Source organism: Ambystoma mexicanum, chromosome 13 (assembly GCF_040938575.1).
Source record: "Ambystoma mexicanum isolate Mex_15411 chromosome 13, UKY_AmexF1_1, whole genome shotgun sequence".
NCBI lineage: Eukaryota > Metazoa > Chordata > Amphibia > Caudata > Ambystomatidae > Ambystoma > Ambystoma mexicanum.
This window is the reverse complement of record NC_090938.1, coordinates 650303927-650319073: the sequence shown is the minus strand read 5'-3', so window position 1 is coordinate 650319073 and position 15147 is coordinate 650303927. Positions and strand designations below refer to the sequence as shown.

At 45.2% G+C, this 15147-nt stretch overlaps 1 protein-coding gene across 4 annotated transcripts in view; it reads right to left on the bottom strand.

Annotated features, from left to right (window-relative positions):
* Positions 1-15147, bottom strand: part of SKAP1 (src kinase associated phosphoprotein 1) — a 2196308-nt gene that overhangs the window by 358113 nt on the left and 1823048 nt on the right. For all 4 annotated transcript variants that reach the window (XM_069634617.1, XM_069634618.1, XM_069634620.1 and 1 more), the window contains one exon: positions 10694-10864. In XM_069634617.1, the coding sequence (XP_069490718.1) occupies positions 10694-10864 (171 nt within the window). The remainder of the gene's footprint in view (positions 1-10693; positions 10865-15147) is intronic.

Below are 15147 nucleotides of genomic sequence, written 5' to 3'. Positions count from 1 at the left end.
TACCTTGTAGATCGACTGTTATCTGGTTATCTTATACCGGAAGATTTGGAGCTCTGTCTCTTTTTCCAGAGTTCGGAGTAGTTTGTTGATTGATAGCATCTATAAGTATATCTAGTTGTTCTGGCATTGACCGAATGCCTTGTGATGTAAGATTTGTAGCTCTATCTACTTTTCCAGTGATCAAAATAGTTTGCGGGGAAGTAGTCTGGTTATTAGCCAGAGATTTTCTGTTAATCTTTGTCTTTCATTGATCGTTTTCTGAGCATTTAGTACCTTTCGCAGGAATGCACGTGACCCATTTTTTGTGATTTTTTTGTGCTTTGGTTTATGCGATGTATCCTGCCCCACTAATCCTCTTTTTGAAAGGTCAAAAATATCAAATGGGGTGCACACGGGTGGTTCAGTGATGTCTTGCCACGCAGAAATCATGGTTTGTGGAACTGGAACTGGATATGGTTGATGGTCGCATTGGGTTGTTTGATCTATTTTCCTCATATTCGGATTAGATTGATTTTCTGTTTGAGTATGTTGAGTTATACAATGTAAGGTCGTTGTTACTTGTGCAGATTTTTTTACTTTGTCATCCACCATTTTTTTGGTGATTGTTGGGAAAGTGTCCATTAAATTTAGTTTATCAGCTCTATCAGCTCTCGCCACTTCCGCTAGTCTGTTTTGCCATGTTCTTGACGATTCAGCTTCGTATTTTAGTCTTTCTTGAATAGAGCTTATTAGAGATTCAAACTGTGTTTGCTTGGTCAGGAGCATTGCCAACAATGTCGCTTGGTCTTTGATGGAATCAACCATTGCTTCTTCGATTTATAGAAACGGTATCATAGCTGTTGATAACACTGCTACCAAAGTATTTTGTAGATCTAGCATCGTCGTAGGTAGCCTTTGTTGGTATTCTGGAGAATTACTTATATTCCCAGGGTTCACACAGATGGAGGAATTCGTATCATCCGGAGTGCTTTTCGACGGTACCTTCATAGGCGAGGTGGTTCTTAACAAGCCTATTGGGGTAGATGACTCAATTTTTCCGATTTGTTTTGGCGTAGACAGACCGCCAAAAACCTCATTTTTTTTTCCTTGAGGATCCATAATTGTGTCAATTTCTGTAATGTCCAGTGAAAGACGAGCAATTCGTGCCATGAGTGGGGTTGTGGGATCTTCATTTCTCATAGTAGTCGGCAGATGTGTTGCTTGCCATTTCTGTTTGGCTGCCCTCGCGCGCTCCTGAAGAGGCGTTTGGTAGGAATCTTCGAGTCTCAGATTATGTTCTAGCATAGCTGAAAGTGTAAAAGACTTGGTAGCATCGCGTATAATGCATACGTGATCAATATGAGATGTGGAAGCTGTGACAGGACATCTGGTTTCTGTGTCTAAGTTGTCATGATCAAGGGGATGTGTTACAAGGTCAGCATTGACCAGGCAAACCTGATCCTCAGTTTTCGCTTTGTTTATGTTATGTGTGTTTGGTGTTTTTAGATTAATCGGTATGGATCCATATAGGTCTCGTTTGCTGTTCGTATTTTGTGTAGGCGCTAGCGATTCCTCTCGTTTGCCCTGGAGCCTTGTACGAGGTTTGGTGGGTTCCATATAGACTTCCGAGTCCTATCGCCGATCCAGCCGCAAACAGCACAAAACAGCCTCGCCCTTTTCTCCACCACGGGCTTCTCGCCACAAGGGTGACGGAGTGCTGGTAATGAAGGCACTTCCTGTGGGCGTGTCCCACGGACGTCAGGTGACGCGTGTCACGTGATGCGGAAGCGATGGGGAAGCACACCGCTCGCTTCAACTGCTATCAGCTCCTGCCAATAGCCTGATGCGAGTTGGAGCGGCGCTTCGCCTTTCCTTGTTTCCAAAGGTAAGATTGGGAATCAGATAGTCTCTCAGCCGCACAGCACAAAACAGCCTCGCCCTTTTCTCCACCACGGGCTTCTCGCCACAAGGGTGACGGAGTGCTGGTAATGAAGGCACTTCCTGTGGGCGTGTCCCACGGACGTCAGGTGACGCGTGTCACGTGATGCGGAAGCGATGGGGAAGCACACCGCTCGCTTCAACTGCTATCGGCTCCTGCCAATAGCCTGATGCGAGTTGGAGCGGCGCTTCGCCTTTCCTTGTTTCCAAAGGTAAGATTGGGAATCAGATAGTCTCTCAGCCGCACAGCACAAAACAGCCTCGCCCTTTTCTCCACCACGGGCTTCTCGCCACAAGGGTGACGGAGTGCTGGTAATGAAGGCACTTCCTGTGGGCGTGTCCCACGGACGTCAGGTGACGCGTGTCACGTGATGCGGAAGCGATGGGGAAGCACACCGCTCGCTTCAACTGCTATCGGCTCCTGCCAATAGACTGATGCGAGTTGGAGCGGCGCTTCGCCTTTCCTTGTTTCCAAAGGTAAGATTGGGAATCAGATAGTCTCTCAGCCGCACAGCACAAAACAGCCTCGCCCTTTTCTCCACCACGGGCTTCTCGCCACAAGGGTGACGGAGTGCTGGTAATGAAGGCACTTCCTGTGGGCGTGTCCCACGGACGTCAGGTGACGCGTGTCACGTGATGCGGAAGCGATGGGGAAGCACACCGCTCGCTTCAACTGCTATCGGCTCCTGCCAATAGACTGATGCGAGTTGGAGCGGCGCTTCGCCTTTCCTTGTTTCCAAAGGTAAGATTGGGAATCAGATAGTCTCTCAGCCGCACAGCACAAAACAGCCTCGCCCTTTTCTCCACCACGGGCTTCTCGCCACAAGGGTGACGGAGTGCTGGTAATGAAGGCACTTCCTGTGGGCGTGTCCCACGGACGTCAGGTGACGCGTGTCACGTGATGCGGAAGCGATGGGGAAGCACACCGCTCGCTTCAACTGCTATCGGCTCCTGCCAATAGACTGATGCGAGTTGGAGCGGCGCTTCGCCTTTCCTTGTTTCCAAAGGTAAGATTGGGAATCAGATAGTCTCTCAGCCGCACAGCACAAAACAGCCTCGCCCTTTTCTCCACCACGGGCTTCTCGCCACAAGGGTGACGGAGTGCTGGTAATGAAGGCACTTCCTGTGGGCGTGTCCCACGGACGTCAGGTGACGCGTGTCACGTGATGCGGAAGCGATGGGGAAGCACACCGCTCGCTTCAACTGCTATCGGCTCCTGCCAACAGACTGATGCGAGTTGGAGCGGCGCTTCGCCTTTCCTTGTTTCCAAAGGTAAGATTGGGAATCAGATAGTCTCTCAGCCGCACAGCACAAAACAGCCTCGCCCTTTTCTCCACCACGGGCTTGCATGATATCACTAACAGACAAAGGAGGTATGGCAGCCAAACTAAGAACATTAAGGGAAAAAGAAGTGCTATAAGAATACAATATAGCTCTGTTTTTATATTCCCACTCACGGAACTCTCTCTACACTTGTAACGTTCCCTGGGCAAATACATCGATTATGGTTGCAGCAAAGGTAAGGGTGGGGAGGAACAAGGGAGTGAGTGGGTCCACACAGCACAAGGGAGGGAGGTGGCACATCAGAGAAACTTCAATGGCAACACCGAAATTGCGTTCTTGCCATTCGCTGTGGACAGGGGGCAACATAAATACATAGGGGGAGTTTGAAAGAAGTAGTAGGGAAGAGATTTTTTGATAGTAGTCGGAGACTGAGGAAGTGGCCTTTCTATTAGTCGAACGCTTGTTTAATGTGTTTGGTTTTGACAACCTTTCTGGCTGAACATGAGGCTTTTTCAACAACAACGGAAAAACTCTCGATATTTTGCAACAAGCAAAAAGTAGCAGCAGCCTGCACTGGGATGGGGTTTTCCCTTGATTTTATTTGGGGAGAGAGGGAAGAGGATCGTCTGTTTACACGCAGTCCACGTGTTGCAATACATACATATGCATTTCTTCCAGGTTGTTCTCCCCATGGTGTATGTCCACAGGCCCACCTGCTGTGTTCGAGGGAGCAGTGGAGCCTTGTGAAAGAGGATCTGGAGCGGTACATTGATGTAATGGAGCGGTTGACCACATCCCGTCCAGAATCTTCTAGAGGTCCACAAAATCTGAAATGGAGATTCAGCAAATATCGCCTTTAAAGGAATGGTTCGGTCAAAATTTGTTATTGTCCCTACGGGTCGGCCATGTGTTTTTAAGCCTAAATCGCTCGATTTTAGAAAACTTTCCTATGGACCTTACCCGAGTTTTTGTCCATTAAACGCACGCGAAAACAGGGAGCTGCCATTTTGTGATAATCCTATCATTTCCCCCATCGCCCTGGCTGACCTGCTTTTGCGGCACTAAATCATATCCCCCGCCTCTGAGCCTGTCATCAGCAGACACGTACCGCCCATTTCACAAGGCCAAAGCACGTCTCGTGTCAACAATCGCTGCGCTTCAGCTAATGACGTGTCGCCATGGAAATGGCAAGACGCCTGTAAAGACTGTTAGGGGGTGTCTGTACTTCCGCTCTCTATATGGTAGAGGAGAGGCGCAGCAGAACCCAGCCAAGATTCTCTATAAGGTAGCAATGGACGAGCAATCAAGGCCTAGCTTCTCAGGAGGTGATGCAGGCTGGTTCTTAAGTACACTGTAGTCCCCGAACCCCCACAAAAGAATGTCCACACACTATTACTGAAAACACAGACTTTATATAATTAATATTCAAAGGTATGTACACGATCACAATAACGCACTTTGTACTCGGAAGTCAAAAATGGTAAAATATTTACAATTCTAAACTGGTACCACTAATGTTATCAACTCTCATTAAAGTGCATCAACTGTATGGTTAAAATGTCACACAGATTAATAACGAGGAAACCAGCAACAGAGATAGGCAGGAACGTAAGATGGTTGAAACAATAGGCAGAATGCTGACCCCTACCGCTAGGCACAGCTCTGTGTGGAGATCCCCCCCCACCTGAGCAACCTGTAAATAAAAGATATATAGCACAAGCCCAGACCATATGTTCAATAGTCTCACTTCTTCCTATTAAGGTTTTTACCCCCCCAATGTATCTGGTGGAGTAGAGTTCTCCGACGATGCGCCGACCGATCCTTCTTGAGTGCCTCCCTTTCAGGCGAGAGTCACGGATTGTCGAGAGGTGTCGGGGAACTTGGCGTTCGGGGTCGACCCCAAGTGTGTGTTATGTTTTCAATATTGTAATCCTTACTAATGCAAGTACTATGTTTCAGGCAGTTGATGGAGTGTCAACCCCTGCACTTGATGCAGAGCCTGACATTCAAGTAATTCCAGGAGAAGTGGAAGCGGGACCTTGCGTATACGAATCGGCGCAACAGCTTTCGGAAGTGCACACTACATTTACAACATCCCTCGATATTCTTCGGCAGCACGAGGTAGGATACTGACAGCTCGTTCGAGCGTCATCATATAACGTGATCCCATTTGCTATACTTTCTTCCCTATTAACACAAGTACTGTGTTTCAGGGAGACGACGGAGCTTTCTCTACAATTACCACATCCCTTGTAGGTGATGCAGATGTAAAGAAATTGGAGAAATAAGTCGATGAAATCTGATCATATTTAGATATTCCTTGATTCTTTTAGACAATGCATCATTTGTGGTTATCTCTTTATATGTACCTGTGCCGTCGTCCCCAAGTGTGTGTTATGTTTCCAATATTGAAAACCATACTAATGCAAGTACTGTGTTTCACGGAGTTGCTGATGCCTCCTCTCCAATAGAACCATTCATGCCAGTCCATGCGGAGCCAGAGGGATGGCTACTGACAGTTCCATCGAACTAGATCATCAGAGCTCGAATACTTGTCGTTTGATTGATCTACACAATGTTTAATTCGTGTTTAGCTATTGAGATGTACCTGTGTGTTGGTCCTCACGTGTGTTTTATGTTTTCAATATTGTGATACACAGTAATGAAAGTACTATTTTTCAGGGAGTCGATGGAGCGTCATTCCGTGCTGTCTATGCGGATCCAGAAAATATAGTCATTGCAGCGCAAGAGGAAGGGAAGACATGCGGAAACGAATCGGAGCAACAGCGTGCAGATGTTGAAGTTTGAGCCAAGAAAGTTGCAAAGAAAAGAAACAAAAATAAGGTTAGTTACAAACAGTTCATAATTTTAGGAATTGTTTTGTGTTGGGGACTATATTATGTTTTTTTCCTGTCAATTGTACTATACTTTATATTGTGTTTAAAATGAACATCCCTTTTCGAATCTGTCCTCTAGTTACCCGTGGGTGTATGAACTATACATACACAGACAGTGAAGCAAATGAGAGATGTTGATTGCCAGACCATTTACACTATGGAGGAACTATTAATTCAGACGCGGCATGTTGAGACTCGAGATGCTCATGTCCAATGGCCAGAACATGAATTGAATGTGTCCTGAGAATCCAGTAAAGTTTGATTGGACCATTGCTACAGTTCGACCACACCACCAAAAGAAGATGATACTGAATGTATTGAAGATAGCTCTGAAGTAGTCGCAGATCAATTCACACAATCTATACCCACCTAAAAAATACCACCCAAAAAGCTGTCTACATTGTTGTGTTCTCCCATCAATGCTGAAGTAACAGATGTTGAAATGACAGAGAATGAACCAGCAGCAGCACCCAATGATGCATCAGAACTTGATATCAGCGATATTTCTTTCAAATTTGTTGATATGTCCTCAACGGCACAGTCCGAAACAACTTTCACACGGATGACAGTCTAATGAAAGAGGGCAAATACATAGTATTCAACAGTTTTTTGATGGATATTATAAGTATGCTGAAATGTGGGCATTCAGTTGGAGGGGAAGTATGTGGGGAGCCATTGATTCATGTGACTCGTCAAAAACAAGGCAGTAACGTCAAAATACATGCCGCCTGTAGATTAAATCATGCGTTCTAATGGTCTGCACAACAGATGCTGGGGAAGCTGCCAGCAGGCAATCTACTGTGTGCAGCTGCCTTACTTTTTAGTGGTTCCAGTTTTAGAAAACTAGAGTCTTTCTTTCAGTTTGTGGGACTCCATTTCATTTCTAAAACGCAGTACTACAAATAACATGATTATCTGTTTCCGGCCATTAGTGATGCTTGGAAAATTGAACAATTGTCTCTAGCAAGTACATTCGAAGGGAAACGATTCAGGCTAGCTGGCGATGGACAGTGTGACAGCCCTGGATTTTCTGCCAAGTACTGCACCTACCACTTTCAGGACATGCATAGTAAGAAAATTGTGAGTTCGGTGGTCGTGCAGGTGTCCCAATGTAAATCCTCAGTGGCCATGGAGAAACTAGGGTTTATAAAATCATTGCAATATCTACAATCAAGGGGAATGCACATCGACCTCATAGCCACAGACAGACACGTTTCAGTTGCCAAGACAATGAGAGAGCAGTTCCCACATATTAAACATCAATTTGACGTATGGCATCTTGCTAAATCAATCAATAAGAAACTCTCGGCTGCAGGGAAAAAAAAAGGTTTTGAAAGTAATTCACAGCAGTCCCAGTCTATCAGCAACCATCTTTGGTGGAGCTCCAAAACTTTTGAAGGGTCAGTGGAAATCCTACTTGAAAAATGGCGGTCACTGATGCACCACTGTACCAACGTTCACTGCTGGACAGAAAACCAACATTTCCACCAATGTGAACATGGCCCTTTGTCCACAGAGGAGGCACGGAAGAAGAAGTGGTTGATTGCATCTTCACCTACACACAAAGCCATTGAGAAGATTGTTTTCGATAAAACTCTATCAAGAGATTTGAGGGGACTGACAGAATTCTGTCACACAGGAGAATTGGAGGTGTTCCACAGTATGTGCCTAAAGTACAGGCCAAAGAGATTGCATTTCGGCATACAGGGCATGAAACATAGGACTCTACTAGCGGTCTTGGCCCATAACGAGAATGTGGGCCGTGAACAGTCTAGGACTACGGGAAATGTAGGGATGCCTCGCTACACTACGACCTTTGGAAATAGAAGTAAGACATGGGTGGTGAAACCAGTATATGAGGAAATGGAGTTCGAATTTGTTAAAGGCCTTATAGGTGTACTAGAGAAGCACAGATATGGAATTTTGAGCGTTTCTGTGCAGAGCACTGATGCATTTCCACCAAGCATTGCCACTATGCCATGTCCACCCAAAGCAGAGCTCGTTGAGAAGTTCAAATCCCGGTTTAAATAAATCATTGTAATCTGATTGTCTTTTTGAAAATAATGTTATTGTACAGTGTGCATACAAAGTATGCTAACCCTAAACCCTCCATTCACCATCCTGGGTGGCGAACAACATGGGTGTCATCTTTGACTTCTCTCTCTATTCACCTCATATCGCTGACCTTGGGAATATGTGTATGTATATATTTTTGTTGCTGTAACTAAGTTTCGCAATCTCATGTAAATGCTGCACACTGTTAACCGAGGGGAAGCTTGCGTATTGCAAATAATAAAACAAATAAACAATAAATATCACTTTCAACTCAACTCCTCGGGTACTTTATACTTTCCCTGACCTTCCCCCAAAAAGTCAATGTCTCCATAGTTATGGTTCTCTAGGGCTGCAAAGCTCGTGGACAACGAGGACAAAATTGGGGGCCTTAGAACGCGCCAAGTGAGGCGTTGCAGATGGGAGAGAAGCTAGTTCGCATTTGCACATTGAGGCCTAGTACAAAGATGGAGTCGAAAATTCAAGTTCTCACAGATGGCTTTATACGGTATGTTGCAAAGTAAGAATGTACGCTCATGCAGAGTGAAGGTCAGCAGCTTTGATTTTTTTGCTCGCGGGCTGAAGAGGCCCGCGAATCGCACTAGCAGTATAAGGTTCTATTGTTTTTTGAACTTGAGTGACAGGGACCATGCCGAAAGGACTTCATTTGAAAGAGGGGGGCAATAACGTAAGAGACGATAAGGCTGAAAATTCTGAAACTAGACCGAGTTTCATGTTAGTTCAGTATATGAAAAATCGTTGGCACGAACACAGTGGGTTTTATGGACTGCATTATGCAGAGATACAATGGAAATGGCAAATATAATGTAAGTAACTCTTTTGACGCTATTATACCGGAATGAATGAATGAATGAGCAAATACAACATTTGTGGGATCGTCTTTCTACCGGGCACATGGGCATGCATGTGCCCATTCGACACGCATGTAGACAGTCGTTTCTCAGTGGTTCAACGGTAAAAAAAATCATTAGTTTGTGTGTTTCCCTCAATTTATTTCGTTAGTTTTCGCATTGCTTTTAGAGCCGAATATACTCCATTGCACTATCTTCGCAAGCAAATAGTTTCAGCTCGCCCGTAATAAATAAAATTAATAATAGTAATAAAGATCGGCTGGTGAGATTAATTTCAATTTTTATGTTTTCTAAACAGGTACATCCTACCGTACTGTGACTGCCACCTATTCCAGACCCCGACCGATGGCTTCTTCAATCGCCAGCTGCAGCTTCTTGTAAACAACTGCACTACATTGACTATCTTATGGGACGATGGCCAAGGGCCCATATGCCCTTGCGCAGTACTAGCAGCTAGAAGCAACATATTGACCTTTACGGTGGCCTAGTGCCTAGTTGATGGAACAGCCTTGCGGTTCACCGTGCGTCCCAAGTGTTTCTTTTAACGAAAACCAACACCCTGTGTACCATAAAGGAGCAGCTTGTGACTCACGATAAACTTTTCCGGATTTGCGGATCGAGAGAAAAGAAAAAAAAATCCATTCCGATTTAATATGCCAATTGCTGAATATTCTCTAAACATATAATGTCAAATAAATGTACTTTACCAAATGTACCGTATTGCCGTTTGATTTTAAAGTACAGTTTCATATTCCAAATTGTGGCGCGCTGTGTTGTGAGTTGATCTGTGTTGGTTTCCGGGTTCTGTGTGAAGTCGCGTAGAAGACGACTGGCCGCGTTTGCCTACGCAGCACAGTAACGTCATGGAGAGAGGCAGGGAATATGAATGTTTTGATAATGTCAGGCTCAGGGGCGGGGGATACGATTTAGTGCCGCAAAAGCAGGGCAGCCAGGGCGATGGGGCAAGTGATAGGATTATCACAAAATGGCAGCGCCCTGGTGCCTGTTTTCGCGTGCGTTTAATGGACGAAAACTTGGGTACTGTCCACAGGAAATTTTTCTAAAATCGAGCGACTTAGGCTTAAAAACACATGGCCGACCTGTAGGGACAATAACAAATTTCGACCGAACCATTCCTTTAAAGAGGTATCCCTGTAGAAGTATAAGCAGGGCTAGGAGCTTCTGCTCAGCCAGGTGGTCCCAAGAAAATATAAAAAGGGAGGCTGGGGGAAACGGGTGTCACATCCAGAGGAGTATTTTTTGAGACAGAGTTTGGAGTGAGTCCAAGATTAAAGACATTGAGCTGGGGCTTTCTGCCTAGCTCAAACAAGTTGTAAGATACACCGACCTGGACACCAATGCAGTGTTCCCAGATTTCCTTTTAAGAATGCGGAAGTAATGGTCACAATCGCTAGGGGATGGGCTTAAAGGGAAAATAAAAGGGAAAACTTAAAAGCCACCATATCCCAAATCTGTCAAAAGACAGGGCATCTTTCCTTAGTGACATACTACAACTATTTAAAACATGACGGTGTCAGTTCCAGCAGCCACACCTCAAAGATGCAGAGCAGCCACGGACACCTTTCACCCTGTTTAGCACCCATTGGTGTGATACAGGACTTTGTCAGAAACGTTCCCACTCCCACTGCAGTAAATAGGGTATGTACTCACCTGGCAGTGCCTCGTAGATGCCGTCATCATCCACGAGCACCTCCTCATCTACACTATTTGCAAGGATCCTGGCAGCATGGCTGGTGGGAAGGTGTGCAGAGTCGAAACTGTCCACATCATCGTAGGTCTTATCTTCGTCGTCGTCATATGGGATGGTTGAGGAATTGAGGTCTATGAAAGAGGAACAGGTTACCCTTTTACAATATTGGTTTACATTGCTTAAATTGCTACAGATGTCCCTGGAATTGAAAAGAATATTAACCATTCATTCAGTACACAATTAATTTAGAACACACCACAAAGTGAACTGCCTGCTAGAGTTTAACAGGCGATACTGTTCGCCAGTTCAAAGATAATCGTAGCCTGGATTTAAGCGTATGACCTGTACATGGCAGGCACATCTCATGAGAAGATCAGAAGCCACATCAACCCACTGTGCTCAGATTTTCTTAAATTACCTTGTTGGAACAGTGTGCTGCCCTCACAGATGCCCTGGCCAGGAGTTTTTGCAGTGAAAAATATCCAGGGATCACACAGATTCGAATTTCTCTACTAGTATGGCAGTTAAAGGTTAGAAAGACGGGACCACTTTCGGGTCAGTCGTTTCAAGGTATACCAGGTCCTATGAAGAAGAACGTGAGTTCTTGGTCTCGTCAATGGATAGATTCAATGCTTGTCTAGCAGGTACTTGGACAATTTTCTACATATTGTAAAGAAATAATGGCAGCAGTAGCCAATCCTAGCTCCACCAATGATGCATGCTGATCTTTGGGAACACAAGTTAGGACCCCTGTATCCACTATCTAAATTCCAATAATCAGCCCTTTTCGGGATATAGAAAGGGAGGTGTCTAGAATCACTCCAAGATGCTAGATCATTGATAGTGCTTAAAGGAGCTCTCAAACTTTAGGTGGAATTCCAGGGGATATCTGCCTAGGTCTTAAAATAATAACTTCAGGTTTGGCTTTCTTAATTGGTCACCATCTCTCGGTCAGACACACTCGTACCATCATAAGGTAGTACAGGATGCAAAATTGCATTCAACCCTAGCCTTTGGCTAGTGATATTTAACTCTTGGCGAGTAAGAAATGGCATGCTGTGTGTATGTATAGGATGGAGGTGACAAGTGACCTTTTGATGGCTGGCTAATAGCTTGCAACTTTAATTTTTGTCCCCTGAAGTAGGAGGTTTGTTTCAGGCATTGATCATTCCCAAATCTGCATAAGACTTTAGAAGTAAGTGATAGCTATCAATAAGATGGGTTAGAGGCATCATATAGATGCCAAAATGATGCTCTGCAAAGTGAGGAATCCCGAGGCACATCACAGTGACACCCAGCTATTTAACTGAATCCATATAGCACCAGCGATTACATGAGGGCACCAAGGAAGGAGCAAAACCAAGAAAGGGCTACTGCCACCAACCATTCCCAATTGAGGCACGCCAGGGCCCACCATGTCGGAAGCTGTCAACAGGTGAAGCAAAGCCTCCAAATGTGTCCTCTACTTCGTCCACCACCCATCCTCAGTCATCTAGTAACTTAACAGGAGTTGTTTCGTGCTGTGGCCCGGTCTTAATCCCAAGTATGGGGGTGTTGAATGTTCTTCGAGAACCTATATAGCCTTTTCAACTCTTAAAGCCCCTCCCATGAGTCCTGTGAAGCAACTGAAAACATCAATGAACCTACCATCGACACTCCTACTGTCTCTGTCACCGATCATAATATGATTGGCACCAGATGTCTCGATCAACAAATATCAATCACCATACCCTATGCTGACATTTTTTTACGTGTTATCAGGGGACCAAATTGATCTACTGTTCATCACAGAAACCTGCCACTCTGTTTACTAATTGGCAATAATCCATGACAGCATTACAGCCGGATACAAGATTGAATTCATGAATTGTACCAAGAAAAGAAGGGGAGGGACAGCTTTAGTCCACAGAGATTCTGTCAGTCTCTATGCCATTGATAGACAGCAACCTGGATTGCGAATCTCTTGTGTTCATTGTCACCATCTCTCAGACGCTCTACAAGCTTCCTCCTCATCTACAGACCACCCTCATAGAGACCAAACTTTGCAGACAAACGTGCGGATCCAGCTGCCAACGTATCTGTGGCCCATTACTTTCTGACAATACTCTGTGATTTCAATGTCTGACTTAAGTATGAAGACAATCCCAAACCAAAATTCCTCACAGCAAGTATCACTGCACTACATCTCAATCAACCAGTCAAGGGTCCTAACCACATTGCTGGGCACACGCCTGACGGCATGTTCTGTAATGAGGACGTTGCCCGAGTCTGTTACCCTGCCCACTTTCACTTGGGAGATCACTTATCCCTTCCACAATCTTCACAGAAGCTCTGCCATGTGCAGCACCCTCTTTGGGCCCTTTGCTCTGGTGTGGTCCCAGGAAACAAGTTGCAAAACAATACCTTAATAGAAAAACTGGAAGTTAACAAACCAACCACCACTCCAGATGCACCAATAAGCATCCAGGATGAAGAACCTTCACAACTGGATTAATCAGTTTTTACGTTTTTAGATGAGATTGCTCCACAAAAAAAACTTTAAAATCTGACAGAAGAATTTTGCAAAATGGTACACACCGAAACTATACGACATGAAGAAAGAGAATAGAAAATATTTGAAGGACACAAGTTACAAGCACAAAGATTCATGTACCACCAACAGCTGCGCATCCACAAGGCTAAAATCAAAGCCAAGAAAGCAAACTACTCCACTTGCATTGTTTCAGCACAACAAAGCCAAAAATAAGCATTCAAGGTAATTAAAGAATAAAAATACAGCATCCAGTAACACAATCCCCTATAGCATCCCAACAGCAATGCAAACAAAATGTGACACTTTACCAAAAAGATTCTACTCATCCAAGAATGTTGTGATAACAAAGGACCACCATCCTATAACATCTGCAAGGAAAGACCACCCCTTGGATCCAACCTCTCAGCTACTAAACAGCTGCTGCCCTTTCTCTCTGCAGGATCGTCTCCCTACTATCGACTCATACAACCCTGCAGGATTCACAGAAGATTCTTGCACTCCCAGTCAATTTAAAATAATTACGAAGCACCCTGGATGGACTTCTGCATGTCTACCACTCCTCAGTAACTTGATCACCACTGGAATTATCCAGTATTATTAAAATTAGTCTAGATCAGACCACTCTTCAAGAAGCAGATGGTGGACCCAAATGACCCTGCAAGCTTTTGTCCAATTTAAAACACTATGTTCTTGGAAATTGTAAGGGTGTAGAAGTCTGAGACCGACACAAAGGTGGCATGCTTTAGGTTATAGATTTTTATTAGTGAGAAAATAAAAGAGAAAAACCCATCTGACCCGATTTCTAAAAGGCGTTTCCCTGCCTCAGCTAAATACTAAGTAATGTGTCATGATGCCAGTCTAAATCAAAGCGCCCACCGTCCTGTGTCCAAAAACCTATTTTCCAACCCCTTCACTATAAACTCAAGGAAAAGGGGTGATCTACTTGGGCAACAAGAAAGCCTTCCTGCATCTGGATGACAGCTGAAAGTTCACCTCTGGGTGATGCAAATGAAATGTTTCAAAGGACACAAATCAAAAAGTCTTAAAATGTTCCTTGGATTGAGGTTCCCAGAAGGCACATAGAACACAAAGTTCTGTATCTTCACAGTGTTGGGGAGATGACACCCTCCCCGAGACCTTTCTCAAGCTCTTGTGATGCCAAGAGAATGGCTCCCTTCTCTTGGCTTCTTCCACAATGTCGACAAACACTAGGGAGTATGTCTCCCTTCCCCTGGCTTTTTACGCAATGCTCACCATGTTCACAGCCCACCCGGTTCACTGTCCTGCCAGGTACTGCGACTATGATGATGGTTTTGGAGGGTGTTTGTTATTGTGTGTGGACCCCTTTGGTCTCCCAGTGACTGCCGAAGAAGACGACTCTGGATGCCACTCCATATTGGATGCGGGTCCCAGGCCCATGTCCCACTGCATTATGGTGCCTCAGGGTTCCTAGCAAGCCTCTTGGTCTCCCAACCCTCCTCTGGTTGCTCACCGGTCTTGCTCGGCTGTTTCTGGGTATCTCGCCTTCGGTCGGATACCTCCTTCTCTGACCGAGCTCTGCAGCGATTCCATAGTGGCTTCCTGGTTTTGGGTGCCATGTTCCAGGCTCTCCGGCTCTCTCGACCACCTGGTGCTTCGTCCTCCTGGTTCCAGACACTGCCCTACCATTGAGGAGCTCTTGGGAACGTCTCTGCTGACGGGTAAGCATCCTGTCCTTGACCGCTGTGTTTGGCTCCTGACCAAGGGCTCCGCAGCTCCCGATTGCCCCATGGAGGATCGCTCTCTCTGTGTTTGAATTTCCCTCTTCTATTTCAGCTGTGCGTTGGCCAATAGGAAGTCCTGCCCAATACCATTCACTACAGTAACGAACTGCAGACCAAC